The following is a 26705-nucleotide window of genomic DNA, read 5'->3' as shown; positions in this document are numbered from 1 at the left end:
GTCTAAGAAATACCACAGTTTGGAAACGGTCGGTCGAGCCTCCAGGTGACTCTCACCTCCTCCCTCCTCCATGTCACGAAGGTGAAACCTTGACTCGCCCTCCACTTATTCCTGTTCCCTGGCATCAGAAGCCCAAGCTCCTTCCTAGGGGGTGGAGGAAAGGGCCATCCTTGGTAGCGGGTGCCAATCTTCCAACCCTCTCTCCCTCCCTTCCTTCCTCAGAGAAGCTGATTCACAAGGGTCCCAGGAAGAAGAGGACCGGGCAGGGGAAAGAAAACGGGGCGGAGGGGGGCGACGCGACTAGGATTTTAAAGAAATCTCATTGTCGTTCCTGACAGGTGACCTCGTGTGACAGTCCTGATATGGAGCAAAAGAAGCCTTTATTACCTCTCCTGCGGAGGCTCAACCATTGTCGTCCCCCTTTCTCTGCAAAACAAACAGAGCGGCAGCCTCTGCCAGCCCGTTGTAATGATTCTGCGGAGAAGAAGTTTAATATTCCCCAGTGAATGGTCCATACAAGGATTCCTGGGGCTCGGTGTGAATTTGGCTGGGCAGGGCAGACAAGTGAGTGACAGCAGCTACAATGGGAAGGGACTGGATAATCGCCCAGGGCCAAAGACACCTGCAACCCAGCAAGGCAAGGATTAGAGACAGAGGGAGGGAGAGGGAGAGAATCAAAAGATCAGAGGTTCCTTTTTAATGTGCTTGAAATAGGATTTCCTTAAATGATAAGAGCAGGGGCAGGAAGATAATCGGTTGGGAAAGCGTTAATAGCCAGACAGATTCATACCTGTCACCCTTTGACACGGCCTGTTTTCCCTGTCATGCCTTGGTTAATGTGAAAATAACATTGTTACAAAAACCGGGGGAGAGGGAGAACTTGGGAGTTTATTTTTTCTTTCTTCCCATCCCAAAGCCGTCACTCCAAAACCTCGCTGGCGGCAAAAATCAAGGGCCTTCGAGCCCCTGGTCCTACGGACGGGGTTTCCTGGGCCTTGTCAACCCGGCAGCCCCCGTTCGTCCATAAAAAACCGGAGGTCCATACTAACTGGGACTACTCGTCCTCACAGTCCGAACCCGGCCTCCCGCACCGACGGAGGGGATCTGAGACTTCTTTAAGGGGCTGCTATTTCTTCCTCCTTCTCGTCGCCTCTATCCTCTCACTCCACCTTAAAATAGAAGGAATCCATAACGGGGGTGCTTGCCGGGGAGGCGGCGAGGGGAGGTCTCATGCTGGGAAAACAAGTAGGTCTAGACCAGCTTTAAAATGACCAATTTCCCAGAGCTAATCGGGACCTTGTGTTACTGCTCATCTTTTCAGTCCCAGCTGGTAGGCACAGTGGCTCCGAGGGGCACCACCTCAAGAGGGTGAGACACCGCGTGAGCTCGTCGCGGGCAGGGAGTGGGTCTGTTCGTTGCCGTCTCGCACTGTCTCGAGGGCTTAGAACAGTGCTTAGCACTCAGTAAGTGCTCAATAAATACGATTGGATGAATGAACGTCAACAGCCCGGCACCAGGAAGCCTTAAAAAATAACACAAGAGGCGAAGAGAGATGACACGCGAAAAGCACGACGCTGCTCCCCTGTAGACTGCAAGCTCATTATGGGCAGGGAACACGTCTGCTAATTCAGTTGCACTGTACTCTTCCAAGCGCTCAGCACAGTACTCCGTAAAAGTAAGCGCTCAATAAATACGACCGATTGATTGTTCTTTAGCCCACCTGAAAAGCAGAAGGGTGGGCGACCGTTAGGAGACGGGGTAGGAGGACAAAATCGATCGATCGACCATGCCGACCAGGGGAGCCGGTGAGGGCCAACAGGTGCGGGCCACGAGCACCTTCCGACCCGCTCCGCGACCTGTCCCCGGACGGCTTGTCCGACGTCCGGGTCCGCCCACCAGGCCTCTCGGCCCCCTGGCAGGCCCCGGGCGAGGACGGAGCGCCTGGGGGGACAACGGGATCCGAGAGAGGCCTCTGAATTTCCCCCGAACACACTGTCCTGACTGTGATGACCGCGCAGCTTTCTTAATGGAAAGCAATCGCTGAACTTGGTACATTTCAAGCACTTTAGCCTTCCAGGACACCAGACTGCTGATGAAAAACCATCTTCCTCGGGCGCCATCTTAATGAGAGGCCAAATTTCAAATGCTTGCAAACTTTTTTTTTTCCCCTGCCCCACCCCCTCAATAAAAGGTTGCATCAGAAGGAGATATTTCCATAATTTATAGTATGGGCATTTCACTGGGGAAAAGCGCTAATCTGTACTTACAGATACATTTAAGAAAATGCATCCTCCCACAATCCTGTGCCATTTATGACTCTTGGCACAAGCCGCAATACTCAGTCTTCAATTAAGGGACACCTTAGGGTTCATTATCACACAATTGCTCCCTGTGAACCATGCCAAATGCTGTTTTGGCACAGAGCTTGGAAGATGAATTAGAAGGAAGTCTTGTCTGTAATGCCCTCTCCCCAATTCCCATTCCCATCATCAGCGTTTATGCCCTCCTCTTGCTCGCCCCCCTCCCTCCTCCTCCTCTCTGCAAGTGGCTTTTACTATTCAATCTCTCAACGTCAAACTCGATTCTCTAGAGGTGTATTTAAAGATGCCATATCCCCTTTTTTTCTTCCGGCTTTCAACGTGCCTCAATATTGCTGCAGATGGGATTCTCCCCACACCCCTTCTTGACCTATCAGGGCCACATATGCCTTTTATTTTTTTTTGAGATCGAGGGAGCAGGGGAGAGGAGACAAAAAGAAATAAAGGGGGCAAGGCAGAAGTGCTGCAGAGATGCACAGATGAGGTTAAATTCAATTTAGGCTCAAGAACTCAAATCAAGGAGTGATTCAGGGGTAGAGAATAACAGCAAGGCCCCAAACACCCTCCGATGAATCCCAGAAACCCCGGTATGAAAAGAACCGTCGTAACTGTAGGGATTAGAAGACCGGCAGCCTCTATGTACGTCAAGCAAAAACACAAGTGATACGATGCATAGGAAAGAGTCACCTGCACGCCTCTCCACCCCAACTTCTCTGTTCTGTCCCGAATTCATGGACCAATAGCCTTTATCTCCGACCACAGGCCCTACGTGACCTAGTGGAAGGAGCTTGGGCCTGGAAAGGGGAGGACCTGAGTTCCAATATTGGCTCTGCCATTTATCTGCTGTGAGAGCCTGGGCGAGGAACTTAACCTCTCTGTGCCTCAGTTGCCTCCTCTGCAAAATGGGGATTCACTACCCCGTTCTCTCTCCTACTTAGACTGAGCACCCCATATAATAATAATAATGTTGGTATTTAAGCGCTTACTATGTGCAGAGCACCGTTCTAATAGATATGGGACCTCATTATCCTGACTCTGCCCCAGTGCTTAGTAGAGTGTTTGGCACATAACGAGTGCCTAACGAATATTATTAATAATAAAACCTGTCCAGCCTCTCGGAGCTCTGATCTGCCAGAGCAGGATTTCCCGGAAACGGTCCCAATTAAATTGCTAACTTTCAAGGCTGGCCACAGGCTCAGGTCCCACTAGCCCCGACCACCACACCCAGCCACGACAAAGGGGAGCAAATGTCTCCGTGGACCACCGTCCTTGAGGCCGAATCTCCCTGACCCTCGAGGCCAACAGAAAGGCAACTTCAATCATCCCCACCCAAATCCGCACGGCCTAGTGGAAAGAGCAAGCGCCTGGGAGTCAGAGGACCTGGGTTCTAATCCCCACTCTGCCACCTGTCCTCTGCCGTGTGACCTTGGGCAAGTCACTTAACCCCCCGGCACTTGAGTTTCCTCGTCTGAAAAACGGGGGTTAAATCCTACTCTCTCCCGCCTAGACTGTGAGTCCATGCGGGACAGGGACTGTGTCCAACCTGATTAACTTGTATCTAACCCCAGTGCGCAGAACAGCGCTTGACGGTACGGTAAGCACTTAAATATCACGTTATTCTTTTTATTACTGTTACTATTATCACGTCCGGGAGCGGGAGAATTCACCGGGCAAAGGTAGACTGGAGTTAGTCCACCAGGAGAGGGACAGATATCATCATTTCCAAGCACAGTGTGTATTGGGGAGGGGAGTGACCCGGGGTCCACTTTGCTGACTCAGTTACAGGAAAGTGAGTGTGTTTAGACGGCTGCAGATGCGATCAAATCCTCTCTCCGTCACTCCCCCGTAAAATCACCTTCGAGCCCCAGACACTTGGAAGCACCGACAGCGCCTCCGCTTCCTCTGAGGAAACTTCGGCTACTGACTTGCCGGTGCCGGGCCATTTCATCGGCTGCTTCGACGTGACGGATAAGAGGGGCCCCTTGTAATCGAAGCTCCTCGACGTCGGTAACACCGAATTACGCAGAACCATCAGGTCGAAACGAGCTGGACGGAGTAGATGCGAGGGCGGAGCTCCGGCGGGACCGGGCGGGTGGTGGGGTCTATCTGGTGGGGGCGGGATGGGGTGGGGATGGGCGGGGCGGGGCTGCAAGCGAAGGCAAGTAAACAGACTAAAAATACTTCACCCACAAGACGCCTTGTGGAAATTTTATTATATAGAGTGTAAAATGCAACTGTCAGTCAAATAAAAAGAACACCTTTTTTTTTAACATCATGCTCACCATTATCCAATTGCTTTTTTTTTTTATCGTTAGACATTTCAAGCATTATAAGGAAAATAAAAGGAAAGAGAAAAACCAAGAACAGTAACTTCAGTACATTTCAAAACGGAATGTCCCGCAGGTCAATTAAAAATGCAAGAAAAAATAGCTTCAATTCCGTTTTTTTTTTCCTTTAAAAATACACTGTTATCTGTACAAGAAACACTACAGTAAACATTGGAAATCATAGTATCCCTTTTATTAAATCAAAATTATTTAACGCATACTGTGGTTAATACTAGATTCATTTATTTCTCTAGGTAATTTGACAAATATTAGATAAGAAAATATTTAAAAGAAAAATGAAAAAAGCAAAAAACACCCTGGAATTAAAAAATAGTTACTACCTTTTATACGGTTTAATGTTCCACAGTGTTTGTTAAAGGTACTAATAGCAGATTCATTTTAATATTAAAAATAACAGTATTTATATTTCTGAGAGCATAGAGGAAGGGGTTTTTTTGTTTTTAAAACAAGCTTGGAGGTCTTAGATACACAAATGCAACCAGCAATGGAAACATGAAAAAAATGTATTGCTAAAAAAATTAACATATTTTATATTACCCCTTTAGAACTCTAGAAATTATACAAACCCTACAAAATGCCCCCTCCCATAACTTGCCTGACAGCAAAACAGCAACTGTCAATACAGAATTCACATAATTAATTACAATACATACCATAGTTCATTTTTTTTTAAAATGCAATAAAATCAAAGACAGCCAAGATACAAGAAATTAGAAGTAAAACATTTAATGAATTTACATATTTAAGAATATTTAAATACTGCTTTTTTAAAAATTTTTTTTAGGATTTGTTACATACCACCTAAGACTTCCAAGCCACTCTTTCTGTTGCAACAGAAAAGATTGAAAATGAAGAGAAAAACACACAAAAAAACCACATATTGAAATGTAATTGCTCTGGGGTGCATTTTGGTGCTTCTAATTCTCTGACCTCTCCAAAAAGAATCCCAGAGTCTGCAAATTTGGATACAGATAAAAAACAAAACCAAAAAAAAAAAAACCAACACAAAACCAAAACAAAACCCATAATAACCAGCATGTTCATAAGTTTAGTACATTACTAATTGTTCCTGATTCTTAGAAAAGTTCAGTATAGATTATCCTACAACTAGTGTTTCACAAACAGAAAAGTCTTCATCAAAATGTTGCAAATCTAGAAACCTCTGTTACAAAAAGGTTTTCTTCCACAATGATTCCAAGAAAAAAAAAAAAAATCTGCCCCAAGGACATTGTTCTACTGCTCCTGCGGAAGAAACGAGAGAAGGGGAGAAGTTATTTGGCGGCAGGTTCTCTTTGGCGTCCGCGTTTTGGAAGGACAGCGACGGTCGGGAAGCCGGGGCGGTCTGGCCTCGGGTCCGTGTTGGGACGGAGGACAGACGCTGCCCGCGAGGACGTTCCCCTGGGATCGCTGTCACCGTGCAGGGAGCGGAGCGACTCGGAGCCGGATTCTAGGGGTCTCGGGAAGGCGGAGGACGGCGGGTTCGTCGTCCCGGCCCGGTCCTCGGCACGCTGGGGCCCTACGTGCAATTCGTTTGGGTCCCCGGGGACGAGGTGACCGACCCGCTTTAGACCGAGGTAACAAGGTGGGAACCTTTCTCTCTCAAGAAGACTTGTAAGCTCGCTGTGGGTAGGGAACCCATCTGCTACCTCTGCCGTATTGTCCTCTCCCAAGTGCTTAGTACAATGCTCTGCACATAGTAAGCGCTCAATAAATACCACTGACTGATGCTTGGTCTGGGATTCTCACACGCCCCCCTCCCCTAAATAGCCACTACATCTCCTATGTCTATGCCAAAGTCCCTTAGGTATCACGGAAAGACCTTTCGCTGCTGTGCTAAAGCAGCCGCGCTGTAACTTCCCACTCATCGCAAACAACCTCCCCTTTGCAGGCGCTAACAAGCCCGACTGCCAGTGAGCAAGGCCCGGGGGGCCTGGGGCAAAGTGGGTTTACAGGGGGCTTCTTGGACCTCCGTGGAAAATGGAAGGGGAAGGAGAGGACTGGAGGGTGCCATTCGCCGCGGCACAAACACGGCCCGGTCCTCTGCAGTTTATTTAAGCAAAGGGCCAGTGGTGGCTGCTGAGAGGACGCTCATTTGCTCCACGAGTTGAGTCCGTTTCACTCTTTCCCCGGTCTGAACGGCACGGCCCACTCAAGAACGGAAGATGGGGGTGTGGCCTGGGGGTATTAGAGGAAGGGGGCTGGCCGGGAGTTCCAGGTCCTCACTGGTCCCCCTGTTACTGAGCTGATTTGCTCCCGTTCAATCCCTTGTCCGCCGGGGAAAAGAGCAGCATCGGGGCCTAGTGGGAAGAGCTTGGGTCCGGGAGGTCCGAGGACCTGGGTTCTAAATCCCGGCTCCACTACTTGTTTGCTGTGGGACCGTGGGCAAGTCGCTTGACTTCTCCGGGTCTCGGTTCCCTCATCTGTCAAATGGGGAATAAGACTGTGTCCATCCTGATTAGCTTGTATCTTGCCCAGCGCTTAGCAAAGTGCCTGGCACAGAGCAAGCGCTTAACAGACACCATTAGAACGAAAGAGAACGACCAACAAAAAACCGGCTGGAATACAGACCTGACTGTGGGCCTGAGCTTGCCCTAATGTTTGCCCATAGAAAGCAGCCTGCTGTCTGTAATACTCCGCCCAGGCCATAGTGTAGTCCGGCTGGGAGCTTGCCTGAGAAGCAGCATTGGCAGCGTGACCTGATTGACAGAGAACGGGAAAAGCAGGTTAGCGGAAGCAGCATCCATAGGAGACATTCAAGTTCAAGGTGAAAATTGCACTGGAAGGTTGGCGTTTCAGACACTCCTTTATTTCCGGCCGGCATTCTTCCAAATCCATTCGCTTCTTGGATGCGTTATAGGAGAACGGTGCTTTTCTAGACACCGAAAAACCCTCTACTGCCATTTTAGCTGGTGGGCTCCTTTCCTGTCTTGACCAATCTCTGATCTGCACTTTATCTTTTTTCCTTTCCGCCCACCCTCCGCTGGAGATGTGAATGAGCTAAGGGATGGCCAGAAGGTTGAGTAGGAGGGAGGGGAGGAGAGAGGAGGAGAGGGAAGGGGGAGACCAAGCTGCAAAAGGCCTGGATAATTCACAACCTCGACAGCCCCTGAAAAATCAAAAGCATCGTCTGCTTGGGCTAAGTACTAAAGGCCCAGGCCCACACTCAAATCCTCATTCATTGCTCAAAAGCGAGCTCAGGAGTCAACAGTAAAATACTACCCTACGGCACCGGGGAGCCAAAAGATGTCCGGCAATAGCGACGGGGTTTCCCTTTCCCCACTAGAAGGGAGAGGACACAGGATAACCAAGTTGGGTATTCATTCAATCATATTTACTGAGCCCTCACTGTGTGCAGAGCACTTTATTAAGCGCTTGGGAGAGTACAATACGACAATAAACAGACACATTCCCCGCCCACAGTGAGTTTACAGTCTGGGAGGGGAAACAACAGACATTTATACATAAATGAGTAACAGATACGTATATAAGTACTGTGGGGCTGCGATGGGGGAAGATAAAAGGGAGCGAGTCAGTGCACGCAGAAGGGAGTGGGAGAAGAGGAAGGGGGAGCTTAGTCCGGGAAGGCCTCTTGGTGGAGATGTACCTTCAATAAGGCTTTGAAAGGGGGAGAATAATTGTCGGATGAGGAGGGAGGGCGCTCCGGGACTGAGGCAAGATGAGGGCGAGGCGTGGGCGGCGAGATAGACAAGATCGAGGCACAGTGAGACGGTTAGCATTAGATGAGCAAAGTGTGCGGGGTGGGTTGTAGTAGGAGAGCAGCGAGATGGGGTGGGAGGCGGCAAGGTGAATGAGCGCTCTGAAGCCAATGGTGAGGGGTTTTTGTTTTATGCAGCGGTGGATGGGCAACCAGTGGAGTTTTTTGAGGAGTAGGGAAACATGGACTGAACGTTTTTTGAAGAAAAATAATCCAGGCAGCAGAGTGAAGTACGAACTGGAGTGGGGAGAGACAGGAGGCTGGGAGGTCAGCAAGGAGGCTGATGCAGGAATCCAGGCGGGATAGGATGAGTGACTGTAATAACATGGTATACTATATGTTTGGATGGAGAGGAAAGGGCAGATTTTAGCGACGTGAAGGTGGGACTGATGAGATTTAGCGATGGATTGAATATGTAGGTTGAATGAGAGAGAGAGAGAGAGAGAGAGAGAGAGAGAGAGAGAGAGAGAGAGAGAGAGAGGAGTCAAGGATAACACCAAGGTTATGCGCTTGTGAAGGATGGTGGTGCGTCTACAGTGATGGGAAAGTCAGGGGGAGGACAGGGTTTGGGTGGGAAGATAAGGAGCTCTGTTTTGGACATGTTAAGCTTGAGGTGACAGGAGGTCATCCAAGTAGAGCCGTCTTGAAGGCAAGTGGAAATCCAAGACTGCAGAGAGGGACAGCGATCGGGACAGGAGATGGAGATTTGGGGATCGTCTGCAAAAAAGTGGCAGTTGAAGCCATGGGAGCGAATGAGTTCTCCAAGGCAGTGGGTATAGATGGAGAACAGAAGGGGACCCAGAACTGACCCCTGAGGGACCCTTCCTCCAACAGTTAGGGGGTAGGAAGCAGAGGAGGAGCCCGTGAAGGAGACTGAAAATGAACGGGCAGAGAGATAGGAGGAGGACCAGGAAAGGACAGTGACGGTGAAGTCGGGGTTGGCTGTTGTCTCCAGGAGAAGGGGGTTTGGAGGTGATAGCCGCCCCCACCAAAGAAAGGGTTGAAGGAACAGAGAGGACTATGCGCTTTGACATGGGAAACCTGCTTTGTAAGGAAGCCCGATCCACTCACTCTGTTTCTTGTAATACTCCTCCCATGCCTTGCTGTAGTCGGGCTGGCTGTTCTGCTGCTGGCTCTGCTGGCCTGTGTGAAGAGGACAGAAACAATCAGGCCGATGTCCTCTGCCTTTCCACAGCTTTCCCCCGTCCACTCTCCCACCTCCTCCCCCCCGCCGGACTGTCCCCCAGCTCCTGAGGACCGCACCCTCTGGGCCTCTCTGCCCTGACCCTTCCGCTGCACACACTGCCCTACTGAGTGGGATTCCTGATCCTGAGCCGGGAAGACAGGGATGGGCCCGGTCCCAGGGGACTTGCACCGGGGATGGTTCGACGGGCTCAAAAGAGATGGTGGGCCACGGCAGAGCGAGGAAGAAACTCGGTGAGGGCCCCGGTAGATGGGTTGAGATGGGACAGGGAAGTGGCGGGGGAGGAGGGCGTGGAGCTCATCAGCGGGACGGCCGATTGGCACAATCCTGCCGTCTGCACAGAACGGGCGGACTCGCCCAATGGTGGGGAGGGGAGGGGAAGGGAGGGAAAAGGATTCCCAACCAGGACAGCTTAGGCCATTCCCGGCTCCCTGCAAGCCACTCGGGGACAAGGGAGGGAGGGAGGAAGGGAGACTCTCACCCATCGTCCTGAGCCCAAGACAGACCTGTGCTCAGGCTTAACTGACCTCATCTTCAAATGGGGCTGGCTGGAGAGCCGGATTCCGACTCCTGAAATGTCGGGCCCTGGGCCGCTGTCCTGAACAACTCACTCCTCTGTCTGGGGAGTCCAAACACAACTATCTAGGCAGGCAGACTCTTAACTACCAGGGCGGGGGCACTGGCTACAGAACCCCGAGTCGATGAAAGCAACAGAGCTCTGATACGTATCCAGCGGGCAGGGAGGAAACCGGGCCCGAGGGCCTGCCAAACCTAAGCCACTGCATGCGTCGGACTCCCACCGGGCCCCAAACTCATTTGGGGGCAGGGGAAGAGGAAAGGTGACAGCAGGGGAAAAGGAGGCGGGGGAAATATGGGAAAGAAGGGGGATGGGAGGAGGGGGCTGGGGGAGAGGAAGGGAGAAGGGGCCTATTTCTGCCCCGTTTTCCCATGCACAACCCTGGGCGCTGCCCTACACGGCACTCCAAGCTGCAAAGAGCTCTGAAGCAGTAGGGATTGGGGAGGGGGAGCATAATACACTGAAAGTGTGAAGTGGGTGGAGGGAACAGGGCAGCAGGGTCCTGTCCAGGGGCATAAAAGAGGGTTAAAAGACTTGACCAAAGCTACAAGTCAGGACCTTTCTTTCTGCAGAGGTCAGGGCTGGCTCGGGTGTCCACCTGCTAATGCCGACAAAGGACCTCCTTCAATGCCTTTTCTTCTATTAGAATTACAGTCCGCAGCGGGCTGAAAGGACACGCCACTAAATACATTTCACGGCAAAATGTTTTACCCGCTAGTTAATTTATTTCAGATGGAGGGGGGTGGGAAGGGGAGTAATTACATTTAAATGTGCGTGGGGTTGGGGTTGGGTGGGGGGGGAGCGGGGGAGGAGAAGGGAGAAGCTTATCGCCTCCATCTCCAATGTGAAGGGGGATGACCAGTCGCTAGAATTTACTCCCAGAGGTACGATGCTCGAGGCCGAGCGATCCGGTCGTTCCGTAACGCCTCAGGGAAGCCTCGACCGACAGACCGGGGGGCGGCGTGGCCGAAGCGGGTCACCTCTCAGAAGGGTTTTCATCTTGGAAAATAACAACAAGACTTCTGATGGGAGAAAAACCAAAGAGGCAGGAGATGGGTAGTTACCTAGTTTCTTATAATAATCCTCCCAGGCTTTGGCAAACTCCACCTGGCCTGCCTGGGCACCGCTGTGATCTGTAGCGGGGGAAGAAAGCAGCGAAAAACAAAAAATTTCTGCTTAATGCAACAGCATCACCTCGCTGATCTCTTTTTCCAGAAGGAAGTCTAGCTGCATTCCCTAAAATTAGTCCTAATTTTTCTTTTCTTCCCTAAAAACATGGGCTCTGGGTGGCTGAAATGGAGTGCGATTTCACTACCTTCCCTCCTGTAATACTTGCCACCTTCCCCTAGTGAATCGTGCTCAGTGTGAGTGGGAAAAGCTCAATCACCAGTCAGGTGGCCCTGCGTGTGCCGGTTGAGGCTGCTGGGCTCCACGGCAGAGCAGAGCGGGGACCCTGGACACTTTCTGGACAAGCGGGAAGATAACCAGTTAACCTCTGTCCACCCCGCTCACACTGCAAGGATCCCGTGTGCTTGGCTGCGAGAAACTCACCCTGCTCATGTTAGAGCAGAGCTAGGGAAGCTCCTCCTCAGCCTCCGCTGAGGAAGCACGGTTTTATTCTCTGCCGGGAGGCTCGGCTCACACGCTATACAACGTAACCCGTCTGTCAGAGAGCAGAGTCAGGTTTACAGCCTGGGTAGGTCTACTTCAGGTTTCGGGTTGGAAAGTCAGTCGGTGTTCAAGTCACCTGTCAGAGTTCTGAATTCCTTCCAAACGAAAGGATTTCGGGACTACGCGGACATCAGAGGAACTCGGATGGCAAGCTGGGGTGGGGGTGGGGTGGGGGCAAGGTAGGAGGAAAAACACCCAGCAATCGGAACTGCGCACAGACTCCACGCATCGGGAAATGACCAATGAAGACAGCCAGGATGGAGGTCTTGATTCAACTTTGGACTGAGAACAAACAACGTGAAATTCAAGTCCAAAGGGTCATTTTTGTTTTCAGGAAGCTGCAAGACATTAAGCGAGGCTTTTACAAGCGCCCCCTCAGCCATGACCGGTTTGGTTCCTCTGCCCCAAGAAAGGAACAGATCGGAGGGCAAGGCCGACAAACCCTACAAACGGGAACTGGTCAGGCTTCGGCCGCCCACTAGAAAAACCGGCCCCTTCCCACTGCGAATGAATGCAGGAATTAAACCTTCGATTTTGTCTGGGGGGTGATGGTGCCTCTTTTTTTTTTGCCCTTTATTAGAAGCTGCAACAGCTGGAGTGTGTGACGGGAGGCAGCGGACCCGACTGCGGGGAGCTGGGTCAGCCCAGAATGGGGGCTGGTTTGCCAGCCACCTTGAGGACAGGGCGCAGGAGGAAGGGGGCCTTTTCGGCAGGCAGGCACCTGGAAGTCAATGGCGGCTGAAGACGCTGCACCGCTTTGACGAATGACTTTTTAGTTATGTGACTGAGTTTCTAGGGCGAAGTTAAGATGGCTAAAGTGTAAAAGGTTTAGCACACGTGAGGTTCCCCTGTTCTGTCTGACGGGCCGTGCCCGAAGGACCACTAATGACTTATCCTTGAGACAGAACTACTGGACTCCTCCACTAAACCCTGGGGAAGTGGGGTCAGGGAAACAAAGGAGGCGGGAGAGGTTACAGCCCTTCTGCTTCATCATGCACGCATGTGCGCGCATACACACGCATGCGTGCACACTCTGGGCCAAAGAGTAACAGCAGAAAATCAAAGCAGGGCATTTTCCCCCTTTCCTGCCCCGAGTCCCTGCGGCTCGTGAGTGGACTGCGGACTGCAGTCATCCAGTATGAGGGCGTCGGACCACGGGGAAGGGCCGGGGGTCAGCCTCGCCACGTTCCCGCTCTTGGGTGCTGCCGGGACAGCGGACCTTCCGGTTGAGCAAAGTCAGCCGACCCACGCCACCCTCGGGAGCACAGAGTGAGGGAAGAATCGGGTGGGGTCGGGAGATGGACGGTTCATCCCCGGCTGCGCCCGCGGGCGGCCACCCCCACGTCGGGGGCAGCTCCTGCCGCTCGCTGGGCCGGCCGGCCACACGCGTCCTGCTAAGGCGTCCCCTTCTCCGCCACTCCCACTGCAGTCACTTACTTGGGACCTGCTGTCCGGGCTGCTGCCACGTCTGGTAGGTATTCCCCCAACCCTGCGTCATGAATGCCTGAGGACCGCTGTGGATTACAAAACATCGATTCTTTCGGGCTCGTGGACCGTCCTTCTCCCCGCCCCGCGCCCGCCTCCCTCCGTTTTTCGCCTCTCTCCTTCAGCCTTCTCCCTCCTTGCCTCCCAGCCTGACTTCAGCCACCCTGACCGTTACTGGCAGCGCAACGGTTCGACTTCTCGCCTCTGCTCTGACGGAATCGGAACTTGAATTAAATAACTGCAGCTTTACCTACCTCACAGGGTTGCTGTGAGGGTTACCGTTCACTTTAGCAGCAATGTTTGGAAAGCACCCTGAGCTCCTCGGAGGAAAGGTGCTATATGAATGTAAAAAATAAATAAATAAAAATTCTGAGTTCCCTGCAAGAGACTGGCCCAGAGGCCCTCCTTAGGATCCCACTAACGGTGGCCACGTTGGGAGCCACCCTCTCTTTGAAAGCCAGGGTTAGCCGAGGGGACACCTAGCTAGCCTGGAAAGATCGCTCGTGTGCACCATCGGAGAGGGGCGAGCGAGGGAAGAGCCGAGACTGGGCAGAGGAGGTGTCGCTGCTGTCGCGGGCGATCCGCTGGGACGCCCTCCCGTAGCTCTGGCATCAGGCTGAGCCGGAGTCTCCCGAGGAGATGGGCGGGGGGAGGCGGATCTCTGGGGGGGCGGGGGAAGCAAATTCTTTGACGAGGCGCAGGGAGAGACTTACTTTTGATGAGGTGTGGCGGGTGCTTGGTTAAAAGGACTCTGCCCAAAGCCTCCAGGCGCGCCCATACTGGTACCCTGTCAGAGACACACCGAGATTCAAACTTTGGCCAGCGCTGCTCGGCCCTGAGCCCGTTCGGCTCTCCACCCTCAGTGACCACCTTAAGATTACTCGGACCAAACGAAGCAGCACCACATCGTCACTGAACCTCATTTCTCAACTCTCCCTGGGCTGATCATCGGCTCGTCCCCTCTCTCCCCCACCCCCAACCACTGCCTGGAACTTCTTTCCCCTTCATATCTGGCAGAACCCCAGGTTTCCCCTTCTTTAGAGCCCCTCTGAAATCACATCTGCTTCAGCGAGCCTTCCCTGATTCATTTCGGGCCTACCCGCTTTATCTCCCAACTCCAACATCAGAACTTTTGCACCGCCTTAGCACTTAAATTACTTACAACCCCACGCGGCGCCCGAGTGCATACCTTATACACTCGACTGCCTTCCCCTAGCTGGAAAATACTGTATTTCTGGCTCCCACGTTAGGCTGTAGACTCCTTGGGGGCAAGGGATTCTACCTACTGATTCTATCGTGCTCTCCCAAGCACCCAGTACACCGTTCTGTGCACAGTAAGCTCTCAATACATACAAATTGATTGACGGGTTGACTGAAAAGAAACCGGGCTCCTTGTCTCATCCCGGAGAAAAAAAGAGCTCAGTTTTACCAGCGAGATGACTCTAAGCCTCAGGTCAACCGAGCCCAAGGATCGCCGGAGTTTGTGTCTTTGTGTGGCATAACACTCCAGCAGCTAGAGACGGATGGTGCAACGGTTATCCGAGCTTCCCAACGACTGCCTTCAGTTTGGGCCAGTCTGTCTCACTTCTGCCCCACTTCACACTGGCTCAAGTCTCCTCCTGCAGTTACGTGTGTCCTCTGAGGGGAACGGTGGTGAATCTGCCCCCATGGTGACACTCCCTCTTTGCTCGGAGGTGAGATTCTAGAAGTTATGGCCATCGACGTTCCAGGGCCGGCAACACTGAGCCAGCGTGACAGGGCTGGAGGAGTATTAGTCTAACGGGCTGGAGGTTGGGTTTAATCTATAACACAAAGCAGGCGGAGGGGCAGCTGGAACAGGCCCTGAAAAATCCTGACGTACATCACCAACTTGCCCCGTTTTCTCTTACGGATTAACCCCCGCTGGGTTTCGGATTCGGTTCTATGACGGGGTAATAGCCGGCCCTCCAAAGGGCATATGGGAGGCACGACTGGCAGTATGTGAAGCGTTTGGTGTTCCTCAGAAGAGGTCAGCACAGTGCTCTGCACACAGTAAGCACTCAATAAACACGACTGAATTGAATTAGGAAAACTGAGAATCAAAACAGTACTTTTTTTTTTTTTAAAAAAAAAGACGATGCAGTGCTCAAACTACAACCAGCAAGAATTCACACTGGCGAAAACCAGATCGAACCGGCTAGGGTGCCTCGTGACTCATGTTCGTTTGCGTGGTGAATGTCACGCAGGAAGGGTTGGTGTTGCACTCTGCCGGGGACAGATGAGCAGTGAAAAACCGAACGGGCTCGTTGAGGTTTGGCCGCCTTGAGGTAGCCGGAGAGGGTTCAAAAGCAACCGCTACGTACCCCAACTTTTTCATCTATGAGATGTCTGGCGAGCTCGATCTGTTGCGGGACTCCCCTGATGGTGAATATCCGCACGCTGGGGTCGGTGTTGGGAGGTGGGTTCCGCTGAAGCTCTACGTGGGCGCCTGACTGCTGGTTTATACTTTTGATATTCTCGCCCCCTGCGGGAAGAGAAACACAAAACAGGAGAGAACGACCAAGTTACGATTCTGCTGTTCACACAAACATATACGAACGGTGTTTACTCCGCACCCTAATGCCCCCCCCCCCTTTTTATTTGCATCGTTTACTTCAGCAGCAGGAAGAGCATTTTCTACCCACCGGGCTAAGTCCCGAGAAAATGTTTGAGGGCTTCCGAGGAGGAACACGAGTGTCCCAGGGCATAGGCTTCGCGTCTGAAACAGGGTGCCTGGGGGTCTGCTAGCCTGCGACTTGAGTCACCGACACCCCCGGGCAATGGCAGCAGAAGGACCCTCCCTTTACGGATTTCGGTCGCTGGCCGGCTAGGAGGGGCTCATTCTCGCGCGGACCCTGAGGAAAGGACCGTTGGGTTCGCTTGGCAGAAAGCCGTCGCCACCCAAGCCACCTCAACCGCCAGGTTGGCCTGGGAGGGCCTCACCCCAGGCCGGCGACTGGGCCCCTGTGATGAGACCTACAGTCTCCTCAGTGTGAGGATGACTTTCTGCTGGCTCCCTCGCTGTACAATGGGGGCCTTCAACAAAAACACACGGGCCACCCTAGCCGCGCTCCCCTCCCCGCACAGGTCAAATGGCCAGCCACAGCCCGGAACAATGCCGGCTTCCCAGTGAGGACTTTAATATACCATCCTGTCACTTCTAAAGTCGGTGCATCTGTGGTGAGCGCAGCTAGACAGTGAGCCCATACTAACAGAGTGTACACAACGGCACTGGGTGGAGCAGGGCTAATGAAAATTTAGTTGGACTTTTTGAAAAACCTGTGAGAGTCTCAGTCTCTTAATGAAATTTGCTTAACAAAAGCTCCAGCCAGTGTGACAATGGTTCAATTCTTCTTTTGAAATTTCACAGAACTTACAGATCAGCTCCATTCAACTGGAGAGAGGGGAAAAAAGGGTTGGGAGATGCGGGTGGGATGGAGGGAAAGCTTACAGTCTTGAATCTGGTAAACCTGGGGGGAGGAAAAAAAGGTGACCAGCGATTACCCTCAATTACAAAAAAAATGAGATTAAGGGAGATGATGATGTTTGATTCCACGGTTCCTCACACCCTCTCCCTTATTTTGTAGTTCAAAACCAATCGATGTGGACACAGAGTGCATTTGTTCATTTGATTGTTGCACCCTTACGACCGTTTCAATATTCCAACCCTCCTACCGGAGAAGAGTCGGGGAGGCAAAAAGTCATTTCAAGATAACCCTTCGGACGATTCGCCCTCAGGGAGGCATTTTGGGGTCACCAGCGATGAGTACCTTCTGCATCCTTCAATAGATCAAGTTGGGAGAAAAATCTTGTCTTTATGGCTGCAAATGCATATTCATTTGTTTCTAGAGGACCCTCACCCACTGAGGAGAGCGGGTTTTCTGTTATATGCGGAAAGGGAGATTGAAAATTGGTTGACGGAATTTTAAATTAAATTTTCCCATTGTCTGCTGACTTGGGCAGTGTACAGACAGGCAGGTTTCAAATAAAAAGTCTAGTTTAATCCACAAAAACTCTAGAGCCACTAGTTGCTTTTCCTTTTTTTAAAGTATTACAAGAACTGTGAAAAGCTTACTTTTGCCACTCCCAACACGCATACATGCTCAAACTTTCTCTCTCCCAGTAACAACACGCTAATGGAAATTTTCTCTTGTTGCTTTACTTGCTTACAAATAAAGGACAACCTCACTGTCTGATACTGTAAATACCACATTTCCCCCTGGAGTTATTCTTGGGAAACAAATGATCAAAATATCCTTCTTGACCCCATTTTTTTTTTTTTTTAAAAAAAAAAGACAAGCCAGAGGTTTTTTCTGCTCTGCACTTTGCTTCATACTCTTCCCCTACAACCCAAAACCGATATAAGAACCCACCTTTCCACAAACAACCAACTCTTTAGAGAAAGCTTTCCGTCTGCGGGTCTCCACACCCCACCAGCCTCGGCTTGTACCATTTTGCTCTGTGTCAAGGTAATTTGATCTCAAGGTTTGAAGACAAAAGGGTGCCCGTCTGCCGCTCAAAACAACGCAGGACTTGGCCATCCGAGTCTCCTCCCCCTGTCTCGACACCCCCTGCCCCAGAGATCCTCCTTGGTTTATGCCATAGGGGCATGCTAATAGGCAAGACGGCCAACGCGATGCCGCATGGGGCCGGAAGGAGTTAATTTAAGTTCATCTTCCCTTAAAATGAGGTCACTCGCTTGGCACATGGTGCCTGTCTATAGACTTATTCAACAGCCTGCTCCATTCTTCCACCTGATGGGGGGCAGAAACGACCCACCAGTGGCCCCCCAGCTGGACGTGAAATCGTAAAGCAATTAATCAAACCTGCTAAAAGGCCAAGTTGACAAGAGCCGGACCGGCCACGTTATCTGTCAATATTGCCGTGTTTATCATGGAAATCCAGTGGGGGCCCAGAGAGGCCACAGTTTGTTTTCAAGCACCAATGGTTGGGGGAGGTGGGGGAGAGGAGAGAGTGCTTGACATTTGTATGGAATTCCCCCCCTCCTACGGTCCCATCCCTAATGTCTTTCAGAAGAAAATACTACACCTAGCCAATCCCTAAGGGAGAGGAAGGGGGTGGGAGAGAGGGGAAGAAAGAAAAAGAAAGAAAAGAAACTAAACGTCGACTCGGACTCGGTCAAAATGTTGGACCCTGGCCTGCTCCAGCAGTTATCCAGCCTGGCCTGATGGGTCTCTCAAATTCAGGACCTGACTCCAATATTCCATCTCACCTGGACCTTCCCAGTGCTAGTCTCTCCTCCCGCTCAATCCTCACCTAGGACCGGAACAAAGGAGTGGTACGGTAGATGCTAAGAGGATCGTTTTACCGGGCCCCACGTTTTGTATGAGACAGACGATTAAGAATTTCTGTCTGGGTCGCAAAGCAAACATCAATTCAGGGCACTTGGTACGGACAGGAGCTCAACGAGATCTCAATCATTAGATTAAAAACTCTCCGAAAGCTTTGTTTGCTTTGCGTGTTCACTCTGAAGTACTTAGTACAGTGTTCTGTATTCAGTAGGTGTCCAATAAATACCATCAACTGATTGAAAATTCCCACTGAGTTCAAATGAGCCAACCACGAGGTCAAACCCATCCCCTTCCTGTCCAAAACAGGCTTAAAAGGTCTTAATGAGACTTTGTGCTGAGCAGTTACATACTGCAATCAACAGGATCCCTTCGGCGACACAAATGAGGCTGCTTCTTTCGAGGAACAAGCTGGGATCTGACTCTGAACTGTTTAGCTTCTGTAAGAGGAAGCCAATTCCCTAATTTAAAGTACCTGACATTCAATTTTGCGGCAGAATCCCTTGCTTCTCTAGCCTCATTTTAAAACGATGCTCCCTCTAGGATGACCGAGGCTAAGGCTATAACACAGGTTAAAAAAGTTCGATGCACAAGGAGGCTGCCAGTCCTACAACCAAATTTACAATAAAATCCACCATAAAACCCAGCCAAAGCATTGACTTCCTGCCTTCAGCACAGCTGTGATGGAGGATCATCGGGAGATCAAAGGGGAGGTGCGGTGGGGCTCGCCTGGTACAAGGACCATCATCATCCTTTGTGCAAGGACACATGATCTATTTGTAATTAGAGGTTCCTGTTGACCTAGTCAACCAAGTGGCGGCTCCGGTACAAAGGTTAAAGAGACCGAGGCCACGGCCAGGCCCGTGTCCAATATTATTTCTCTCCAAATCAAAACGGTAGGCCCTGAAGCCCCCTCCGCATCTCCACAGACTGAAATGTGATGACGGGGAGAAACCCAAACCAGTTTCCCTCAGTCATCTCTGCTCTAATTACCTCACAGTAAAATGCCCTCAAACAAATAAACGAACTTTTATTTTTCTCTGCAAGATGTCTGTTGCTGGGGGCAAGTGTGCTGATACCCAGGCATGAAAGGATGAAGACATTTTTGAGGGCTGTGGCAATAAAGATAAAAAAATGAACCCAACGAGAAGAGCAGTGGCCAAGCTAGGAGGGCTGACTCTTCACTTCAGGGAGATATCGGGGTTAACGCAACCCACTTGAGAGTAAATACACCAGCACCTTTCCAACATTCTAACTGGTTTGATACTCCTTGGTGGAGTACTTCAGGATCCTCACTTGCTGATGAAAAATATCCAACATAACTCGCCGGAGAGTAAAACACCATCTCTCCAACATCCTAACTGGGTTAACACCACCTGGTGGGGTTTTACAGGAGAATTCCTACCCTTGCCGATGAAAAATTCACCTAGGAATACCGTAAGGAGCTGGGGAGTTCTCGGGGGGTGGGGAGTGTCCAGAAACTTTGTGGGTAGATCTGCCTCAGAGAAGACAAAATAGTATCTGTATTATATCAAAGGATCATCAGTCAGAACAACCAGATTTAAGAAAGCTCAGTCCTTGAAGAAAAGCAGCTCAGTGCTTCCTCTGGACAAAGCGGGTATAAAAGGGAAAGGAAGAAGTCAGTGGCCAAGTCTCTTACCTTTGCCTATGACCAGGCCACATTTATCTGCGGGGACGGTGTATGTTATCTCCTGCATCCCCCCAGGCGTTCCAACACTCCAATCTCCACGGCCACGACCTCTGCCTCTGGCGACAGCGAGGCTTCCGAAACCATCTCGTTCCTAGAAAGGAAAACTAACAGTCACAATTCCAACTCCTGCCATCGCTTCTGAATGTCTCCTATGGAGAAAAGTAGAGTGAAGGGTCAGGGTACAGTCAATGCCATATCAGAGCACGGCTCAGAAAAACATCTCCACGGTTCAGATGCCAGAGGGTTTCACAAAAATGGAGCTAACCCAAACCAGAGCTGTGTTCAAGAGATGCCACATGTGGGTTTGAGCAGAGAAGTCGGACATAAATTTTGCTAACTAAACCTGGTCACTGCCAGATTCCAAAGCTTCAGGTACTGTTTCAAATGATCAACCTGCTGGGAGCAGGGGCCTAGATTTCCCCAGATGGAGACCTCTTTTCCCAATGCTAGCACATGCCGTATCAAAAGCGAGACCACCTGAGGAAAAGAAGCTGTGGATATCTGTACGTAAAACTTGGTTTCTGACGCTCCACCCAATCACCCTGGCTTAAAGAATAATATGGACACGCTGAATGATTCGGAAGAGGTAGGCAGGCACTGGCTTCTTCAATATAACACAATGAATAAAGAAATTATGTCAACTCTGGTGTCAATCTATCAATCAGTGCAATTTATTGAGTTCTCACTGTGTGCAGAGCACTGTACCAAACACAAGGGAGTAAGAAACAACAGAGATGGGAGACATGTTCCCTGCCCACAAGTAGCTTACAGTCTACAGGAGGAGACAGACATTAATATATATAAATTACAGATAGGAACATAGGTGCTGCGGGGCCGAGGGTGAAGGTGGGGGTGGATATCAAGTGCTTTAAAAGTACAGTGTCATCACGACTTTGTGGGAAAATTATAACATACCAGACTATGTTTTAAGCTCAGAAAAGTCCTAGGCAAGTCACAAAAAACCTTCCCTGAATAACAGTCTCACTGGGTCCAGAACAGTGTCTAAACTCGGTAGTTTGCAGAAGAGAATTCCTTCGGCATTAAGAGGGCACGAGTTCCACACAAATTCCCTTCCAATCACTATCCGCTATGTCAAACACTCGAGTGCTGCGGCATTTGGGAACAGTGACATTCTAAGCAAATGATGCTATGCTGCAGTTTTTCCTCTCCTTGACAGGAATGAGCAGCTGGGTGGATGACTTGGCTACAGTAAATGTGGGCAAAACCACACCACAGGGGAAACAAAACCCAGCACCTTCTCTTTTAACGCGGGGGGCAGGGGTAGTGCTCGACGGACCTCTCCCCTTCTCCCCTGCAATAGAGAAAATCACAGTATAGTACGCAGGCGCGCAACAGGTTGTCTGGACATCGTATCCTACCCAGACGGACGGCGTTATTCAAAGAACATTTCCTCATTTCCCTACAGTGTCCTATCTAAAATGCATCATGAATACAGGTGTTAGGAGAGAAGTGACTGTGCTGAAATATAGAAACCATTCATTCCGTCCAGGAAGTGAGGGAGAGGCAGGAGCAGGAAAGGCTGGGGAGGTAGAGGAGAGTGATCAAACCAGGGTCACTTTTAAAGTGGGCCTCTTTAACCCATCGGTGTTTTAAGTGGGACCCGAGCTACCCCGGCGGGCTCGACTGCATCGAGGCCCGTTTTCCTTCAAGTGGGTGAGACTGCTGAATCCAGAGAGCGGAACCCACCTGTGCGGTAAGAATGAGCTCATTGATGATATGTGCTGCATGTTGACATCTATCAGGAAGCCCCATGACTTGTGCAACCCTTTCAGGACTAATCCCATCATCTGTGGAACAAGAGGTGGGAGATAACAATTGAAAAATTTTTAAAGCTCAACAAAGATCACCCCAACCCAACCAGACACCCCGGGGAGAGAGAAGGCAAAGGCTGCTCTGAGCTGTGACGAGGCCCCGAAGGCCAAAGAAAATGGGACGAGTCTGTCCCCCGAAGAAGGGGTAAGTTCTGCAGAATAGCTCTGGAGAGACAGGAATGTCTGAAGTTCTTATGCGTAGGCAGAAAGCCCAAAATTCAGTACCAGGGTTGGACAACATGGGACTCCTTGACCAAGAAAGAGACAGCTACCAAACATCAAATGGGAAGTCAAAGGACATGAGGTTTGGCTACAGCATCTGATAGAGCAATGAAATGTCAATGATGGTCGAAGTCCTACAAAAAAAAAAAAACAAACAACAAAAAAACCTCCTTCTCTGCCAGGGAACATCTCCTGAATGATCTTCCACCATCTCAGCCACCTCAGGATTCCTATGTGGTAATCATCTGTTACTGCTTTATCCACCTGGGCTTCTTTTCTCCATCCATTCTCATGCCCTTCTAGCTCTTTTTATTTGTCAATCTGTGTGCTTGCTTTCCCCTTTAGAATGTAAGCTCCATGAGGGCTGGGAGGGCATCTTATCACTTTTCTGGAAGCACCTACAATAGGGTTCTACAGGTATAAGGCCCAGAGTACTGTTAATCATTAAGATGATGTTTCAACAAACCTGGTTTAAACTGGATCCTCACGCCAGCATCATTCTGGATCTTTTTGATCATTTCCCCATTTCTTCCTATTACAATACCAACTGCAAACCTAGGCACAGACACCTTAGAAGGAACAAGAAAACCACTCATCAAAACCAGGAAATAAAACCAAGAGCATCAACAGCAAGCCCAGAACTGTGAAATACATCAATAATAATTATGGCATTTATTAAGCACTTACTCTATGCTAAGATCTGGGAAAGCAACTAGGTCAACAGAGAAGCAGCATGGCCTAGTGGAAAGAGCACAGGCGTGGGAGTCAGAGGACCTGGGTTCTAATCCCGGCTTCACAACTTGTACGCTGTATGACCACGTTCTAGTCACTTAACCTGTCCCTGACTCAGTTACCTCATCTGTAAAATGGGGATTAAAACAATGAGCCCTATGTGGGACAGGGACTGTGCCCAACCTGATTATCTTGTATCTTTGCAGTGCTTAGTACAGTGTCTGGTACAAAGGAAGTGCTTAACAAATACCATTAAAAAAAATCAGATAAACATTCAACGATTACAAGCTCATAAGACGCTGTGCTTGCTTCAGTATACTGTTCTGTATACTATTCATTGTACTATTCTGGGGATGACTTTTTTTTTTCTTTTAGAATTCAATTTTACTGTATCCATATCTGACAACCCATTCCCATGGCATTAACAAAACAGGCTTGTCCACACCAGAATGCAGTTGCACACTAGATTGAGTACCAGTATTAACTCTGGAAGAAAGGCTTGCTGGAATACCACCATCTCTTCAGGAATTTAAAATACCCTCTGGGATGAAGGTCTAACATCACATTCCCTGATTAGCCAGATCTTCACTGTCAGACTTGCGCTCCCCTTTCTACATTTCTGAAACCAAAACTATGGCCTGGAGGGGTGAGGTTCCTAAAGATTCCCCATCCAACAGCTGTTTCCCCAAGTAATATCCTTAATTTCTGAACTTTGTGGGCTCCTTCAAGGGTTTGCCGTTTACTCTCTTTTGCAGCTGCCTTGTTGGATAGGGACTCCAGCAATTAACACAGTGCTTTGCACTTAATAATAATAATAATAATAACTGTGGTACTTGTTAAGCACTTACTATGTGCCAAGCAGCCACTGTACTAAGCGCTGGGGTGGATACACACCAATTGGGTTGGCCACAGTCCCTGTCCCACATGGGGCTCAGTCTTAATCCTATTTTACACATGAAGTAATTCAGGCCCAGAGAAGTGACGGGTCTTGCCCAAGGTCCCACAAGCGGGCAAGTGGCGGAACGGGGATTAGGACCCAGGTCCTTCTGACTCCCAGGCCCAGGCTCTAGCCACAGTGCCACTCAATTAGGAAATTCCACCTACCATCATCAAGGGACAGCAGAATTCTAGTGAAAACAACTTACCTCTATACTACCCCCTCCCATTCGGGAGCTGAAATCACTGCGTACACCTCGGAAGTCGGCTTGGTCTTTCTCTCGGATAATCTCTAGGACCATTTCCCTCGCTTGCTGCACAAACAAACGCATAGAGAGGAGCACTGAGAAAGCAGGAAAACAGCAGGAAATCATTTCAAACTTGATAGCTTAGGGCTCAAAAGCCTTAGCGGCAACCCGGATTAGGTTTCTCACTCGGCACTGCCTGCTGAAGGGCACGAGTCTCTCTTCCCTTTGCTCAAACAGTGGCACGAAGGCCTTTTGAGTCACCTTCCTTTACTGAGGAAACCACCTAGTTGAGATAACCGATCTACTCTGGCTGCTTAGATCCTGTATCCGAAATCCAGACATAGAGACGTGGTGGTCCCGAAATTTCGCTACATCTCATGTTCTGGGTGGTTTTCTGAAGCGCTTCATTTTGGGTGGGCTCTCACTAGAAAGCAGCTAGGCCGTAAGGAGTCCAAAGACATTATGGAAGATAATAGTGAGGGAGGAGAGCAGCAAACTTTTAGGAGAGTAGAGTACTTGAAAATAGCTTTGCATCACCTAGGATGAGAACTATTTTCACCCTAAAAAAAATAAAATAAAAATCCACGTTCCATGGATTTGCTGGAAAGCTGGTGTTTGAGCCGCGCTCAGGTCTTAGGAATAATTTGCAAAAGAAATTGCTCAAATGACATAAGTGCTTTACAGAAAAAGTTACTGAATACATACATTTCACTAAAACCACATGAGTCGGAAACTGATTATGTAATTGGCAAATTTCAACATAGGTGAGATTAACCCTTTTCTCACCTGTTAAATTCCTTCCAAGTCCCCTTTGGCATTTTTTCCAAAGCAGATAATATGACAAAAGGTTCAGATATGGAAGGCACAGGAGGAAAAGAAGAGTCATTGAAGTTAATTCTTTCATACCATCCAGGCAGCAGGGTTTAACCTGATAAGCACAAACACTCCTTCAAGTTTGCCCCTCAGCACCCCCTAAATCTCTTCACACCACAGAGCGGCTGCATAATAAAAGCTCAGCAAGAGTACACAGGGAAGCTTACACCAAACAGCAACAAAAAAGGCTCAGGACAATCTGATTATAAAACAAGTACTTCAAGTACCAAACCTTTAGGCAGAGATGTCTGAGAAGGGGTATAAATTTGAGCACCAGGAGGAAAATTATGAACTTGCCGTCCGAATCCGTCAAAAAAAGGGCAGTTAAATCCACGTTCCTCAACCTTCTCTTGCAACTATTATTTCAGATGCTATCCGTTAGCAGGCAGAGCCAATTACGTCAGTTTGTGTGCAACTCAGGTGGTGCCATTGGCCGAAGAAATGTTTTGCTGCAGACGGGTAACATCCTTGGGGTTTAAACATGAAGGGAAAGGCATGTGCTGGGGACTATTTTACCTCCACACCCCGAGATGATCCGTGCTCTTCACCGTGCGGCAATTGTGTTGCCCACTAAAGCCACTGGTGGGCAGAAGTGCACATTTAACCCCTTAGTGGCCAGTGCTGTGAATCCAAAAAGCTCAGTCTTATCCGATAAATATGATTTGACACTCACTGGAGTGGCGATCATATCCATGCCACTAGACCCCTGAGGGAAAGTGACTTTAGCTCAGATACTTGTACTTAAGAACAGCCTTTGGGCAATTCGGATTCCTTCCGAAGCAACCAAACTTCACGCTTCAGGATTATTTAACCCTGGAGTGCTCTTCTCTCCATACCTACGTCGGCAAACAACGCAACTCGGAGAACTGATCAACCCCACGTAGAGAGAGTTTAGAAAATAGGTGAAGAGAAGCCTTCCCTCAACAGAAGGCAGGACTTAAAGCTTTAGATGTTACCACTTGAAGATATCCTTGCGCCTTCCCCCGCCCCCACTCCCAAACCACCACCACCGAAGGTTAGCTCAGCTAAGGTTTTTCCCTCGTACCTGTACTTTAAAAGGCTCTCCGGTAATACGGAGAGGTTTGTCTGCTCCAGTAGGTAAAGGGCCATCCTGGATCATAATCATTTTCACCCCTGTCCGCTCCTGGAAAGAACACATGCTAATGAAACAACGTCTTTAGGGATGTGGACGGGGAAAGGTGCAAAGGCCTGTCAAGGCCAGTTTGGGTCAATAAATAAACCCGAAACGCAAGAGGCTGATTAACACTCCCCTCTACTAGAAAGTCCTGCTCTGACTTTGGCGAATAAATCTATATGTAGGGAGAACACAGAATCCATAAGCTATGCAGCTCTTTTCTGGATCGCCCTCAAGTCTAACCGCTCAGACGACAAGGGAACACAACACTCCTTAAAAACCCTTAAAGGACAGAGGATACCAGCACATGGTTAACATGAATATTTCGTCAATGTTCAAGAAAACAGGCCTGCGGGAAGCTTCGCAAGGAA

The 26705-nt window shown here is 49.8% G+C and overlaps 1 protein-coding gene across 6 annotated transcripts in view; it reads right to left on the bottom strand.

Annotated features, from left to right (window-relative positions):
• Positions 1–4496: 4496 nt before the first annotated feature.
• FUBP3 (far upstream element binding protein 3) overlaps positions 4497–26705 on the bottom strand; it is a 53125-nt gene continuing 30916 nt past the window's right edge. For 2 of the 6 annotated variants that reach the window (XM_029062932.2, XM_029062936.2), the window contains exons 8-20: positions 26245–26343; positions 24288–24392; positions 22877–22979; positions 22064–22164; positions 20306–20447; positions 15661–15821; positions 14032–14105; positions 13573–13653; positions 13271–13347; positions 11227–11295; positions 9453–9524; positions 7235–7362; positions 4497–5908 (exon numbers count right to left, since the gene is read on the bottom strand). In XM_029062932.2, coding sequence (XP_028918765.1) covers positions 5900–5908; positions 7235–7362; positions 9453–9524; positions 11227–11295; positions 13271–13347; positions 13573–13653; positions 14032–14105; positions 15661–15821; positions 20306–20447; positions 22064–22164; positions 22877–22979; positions 24288–24392; positions 26245–26343 — 1221 coding nt within the window. In that variant the 3' untranslated portion in view covers positions 4497–5899. Of the gene's footprint in view, positions 5909–7234; positions 7363–9452; positions 9525–10720; positions 10828–11226; positions 11296–13270; positions 13348–13572; positions 13654–14031; positions 14106–15660; positions 15822–20305; positions 20448–22063; positions 22165–22876; positions 22980–24287; positions 24393–26244; positions 26344–26705 lie in introns of those variants that run through there. The other 4 variants (XM_029062933.2, XM_029062934.2, XR_005659932.1 and 1 more) reach the window with 4 other exon arrangements.

Source organism: Ornithorhynchus anatinus, chromosome 4 (assembly GCF_004115215.2).
Source record: "Ornithorhynchus anatinus isolate Pmale09 chromosome 4, mOrnAna1.pri.v4, whole genome shotgun sequence".
Lineage (NCBI taxonomy): Eukaryota > Metazoa > Chordata > Mammalia > Monotremata > Ornithorhynchidae > Ornithorhynchus > Ornithorhynchus anatinus.
The sequence above is the reverse complement of the archived record's forward strand: the minus strand, read 5'-3'. Positions and strand labels throughout refer to the sequence as shown.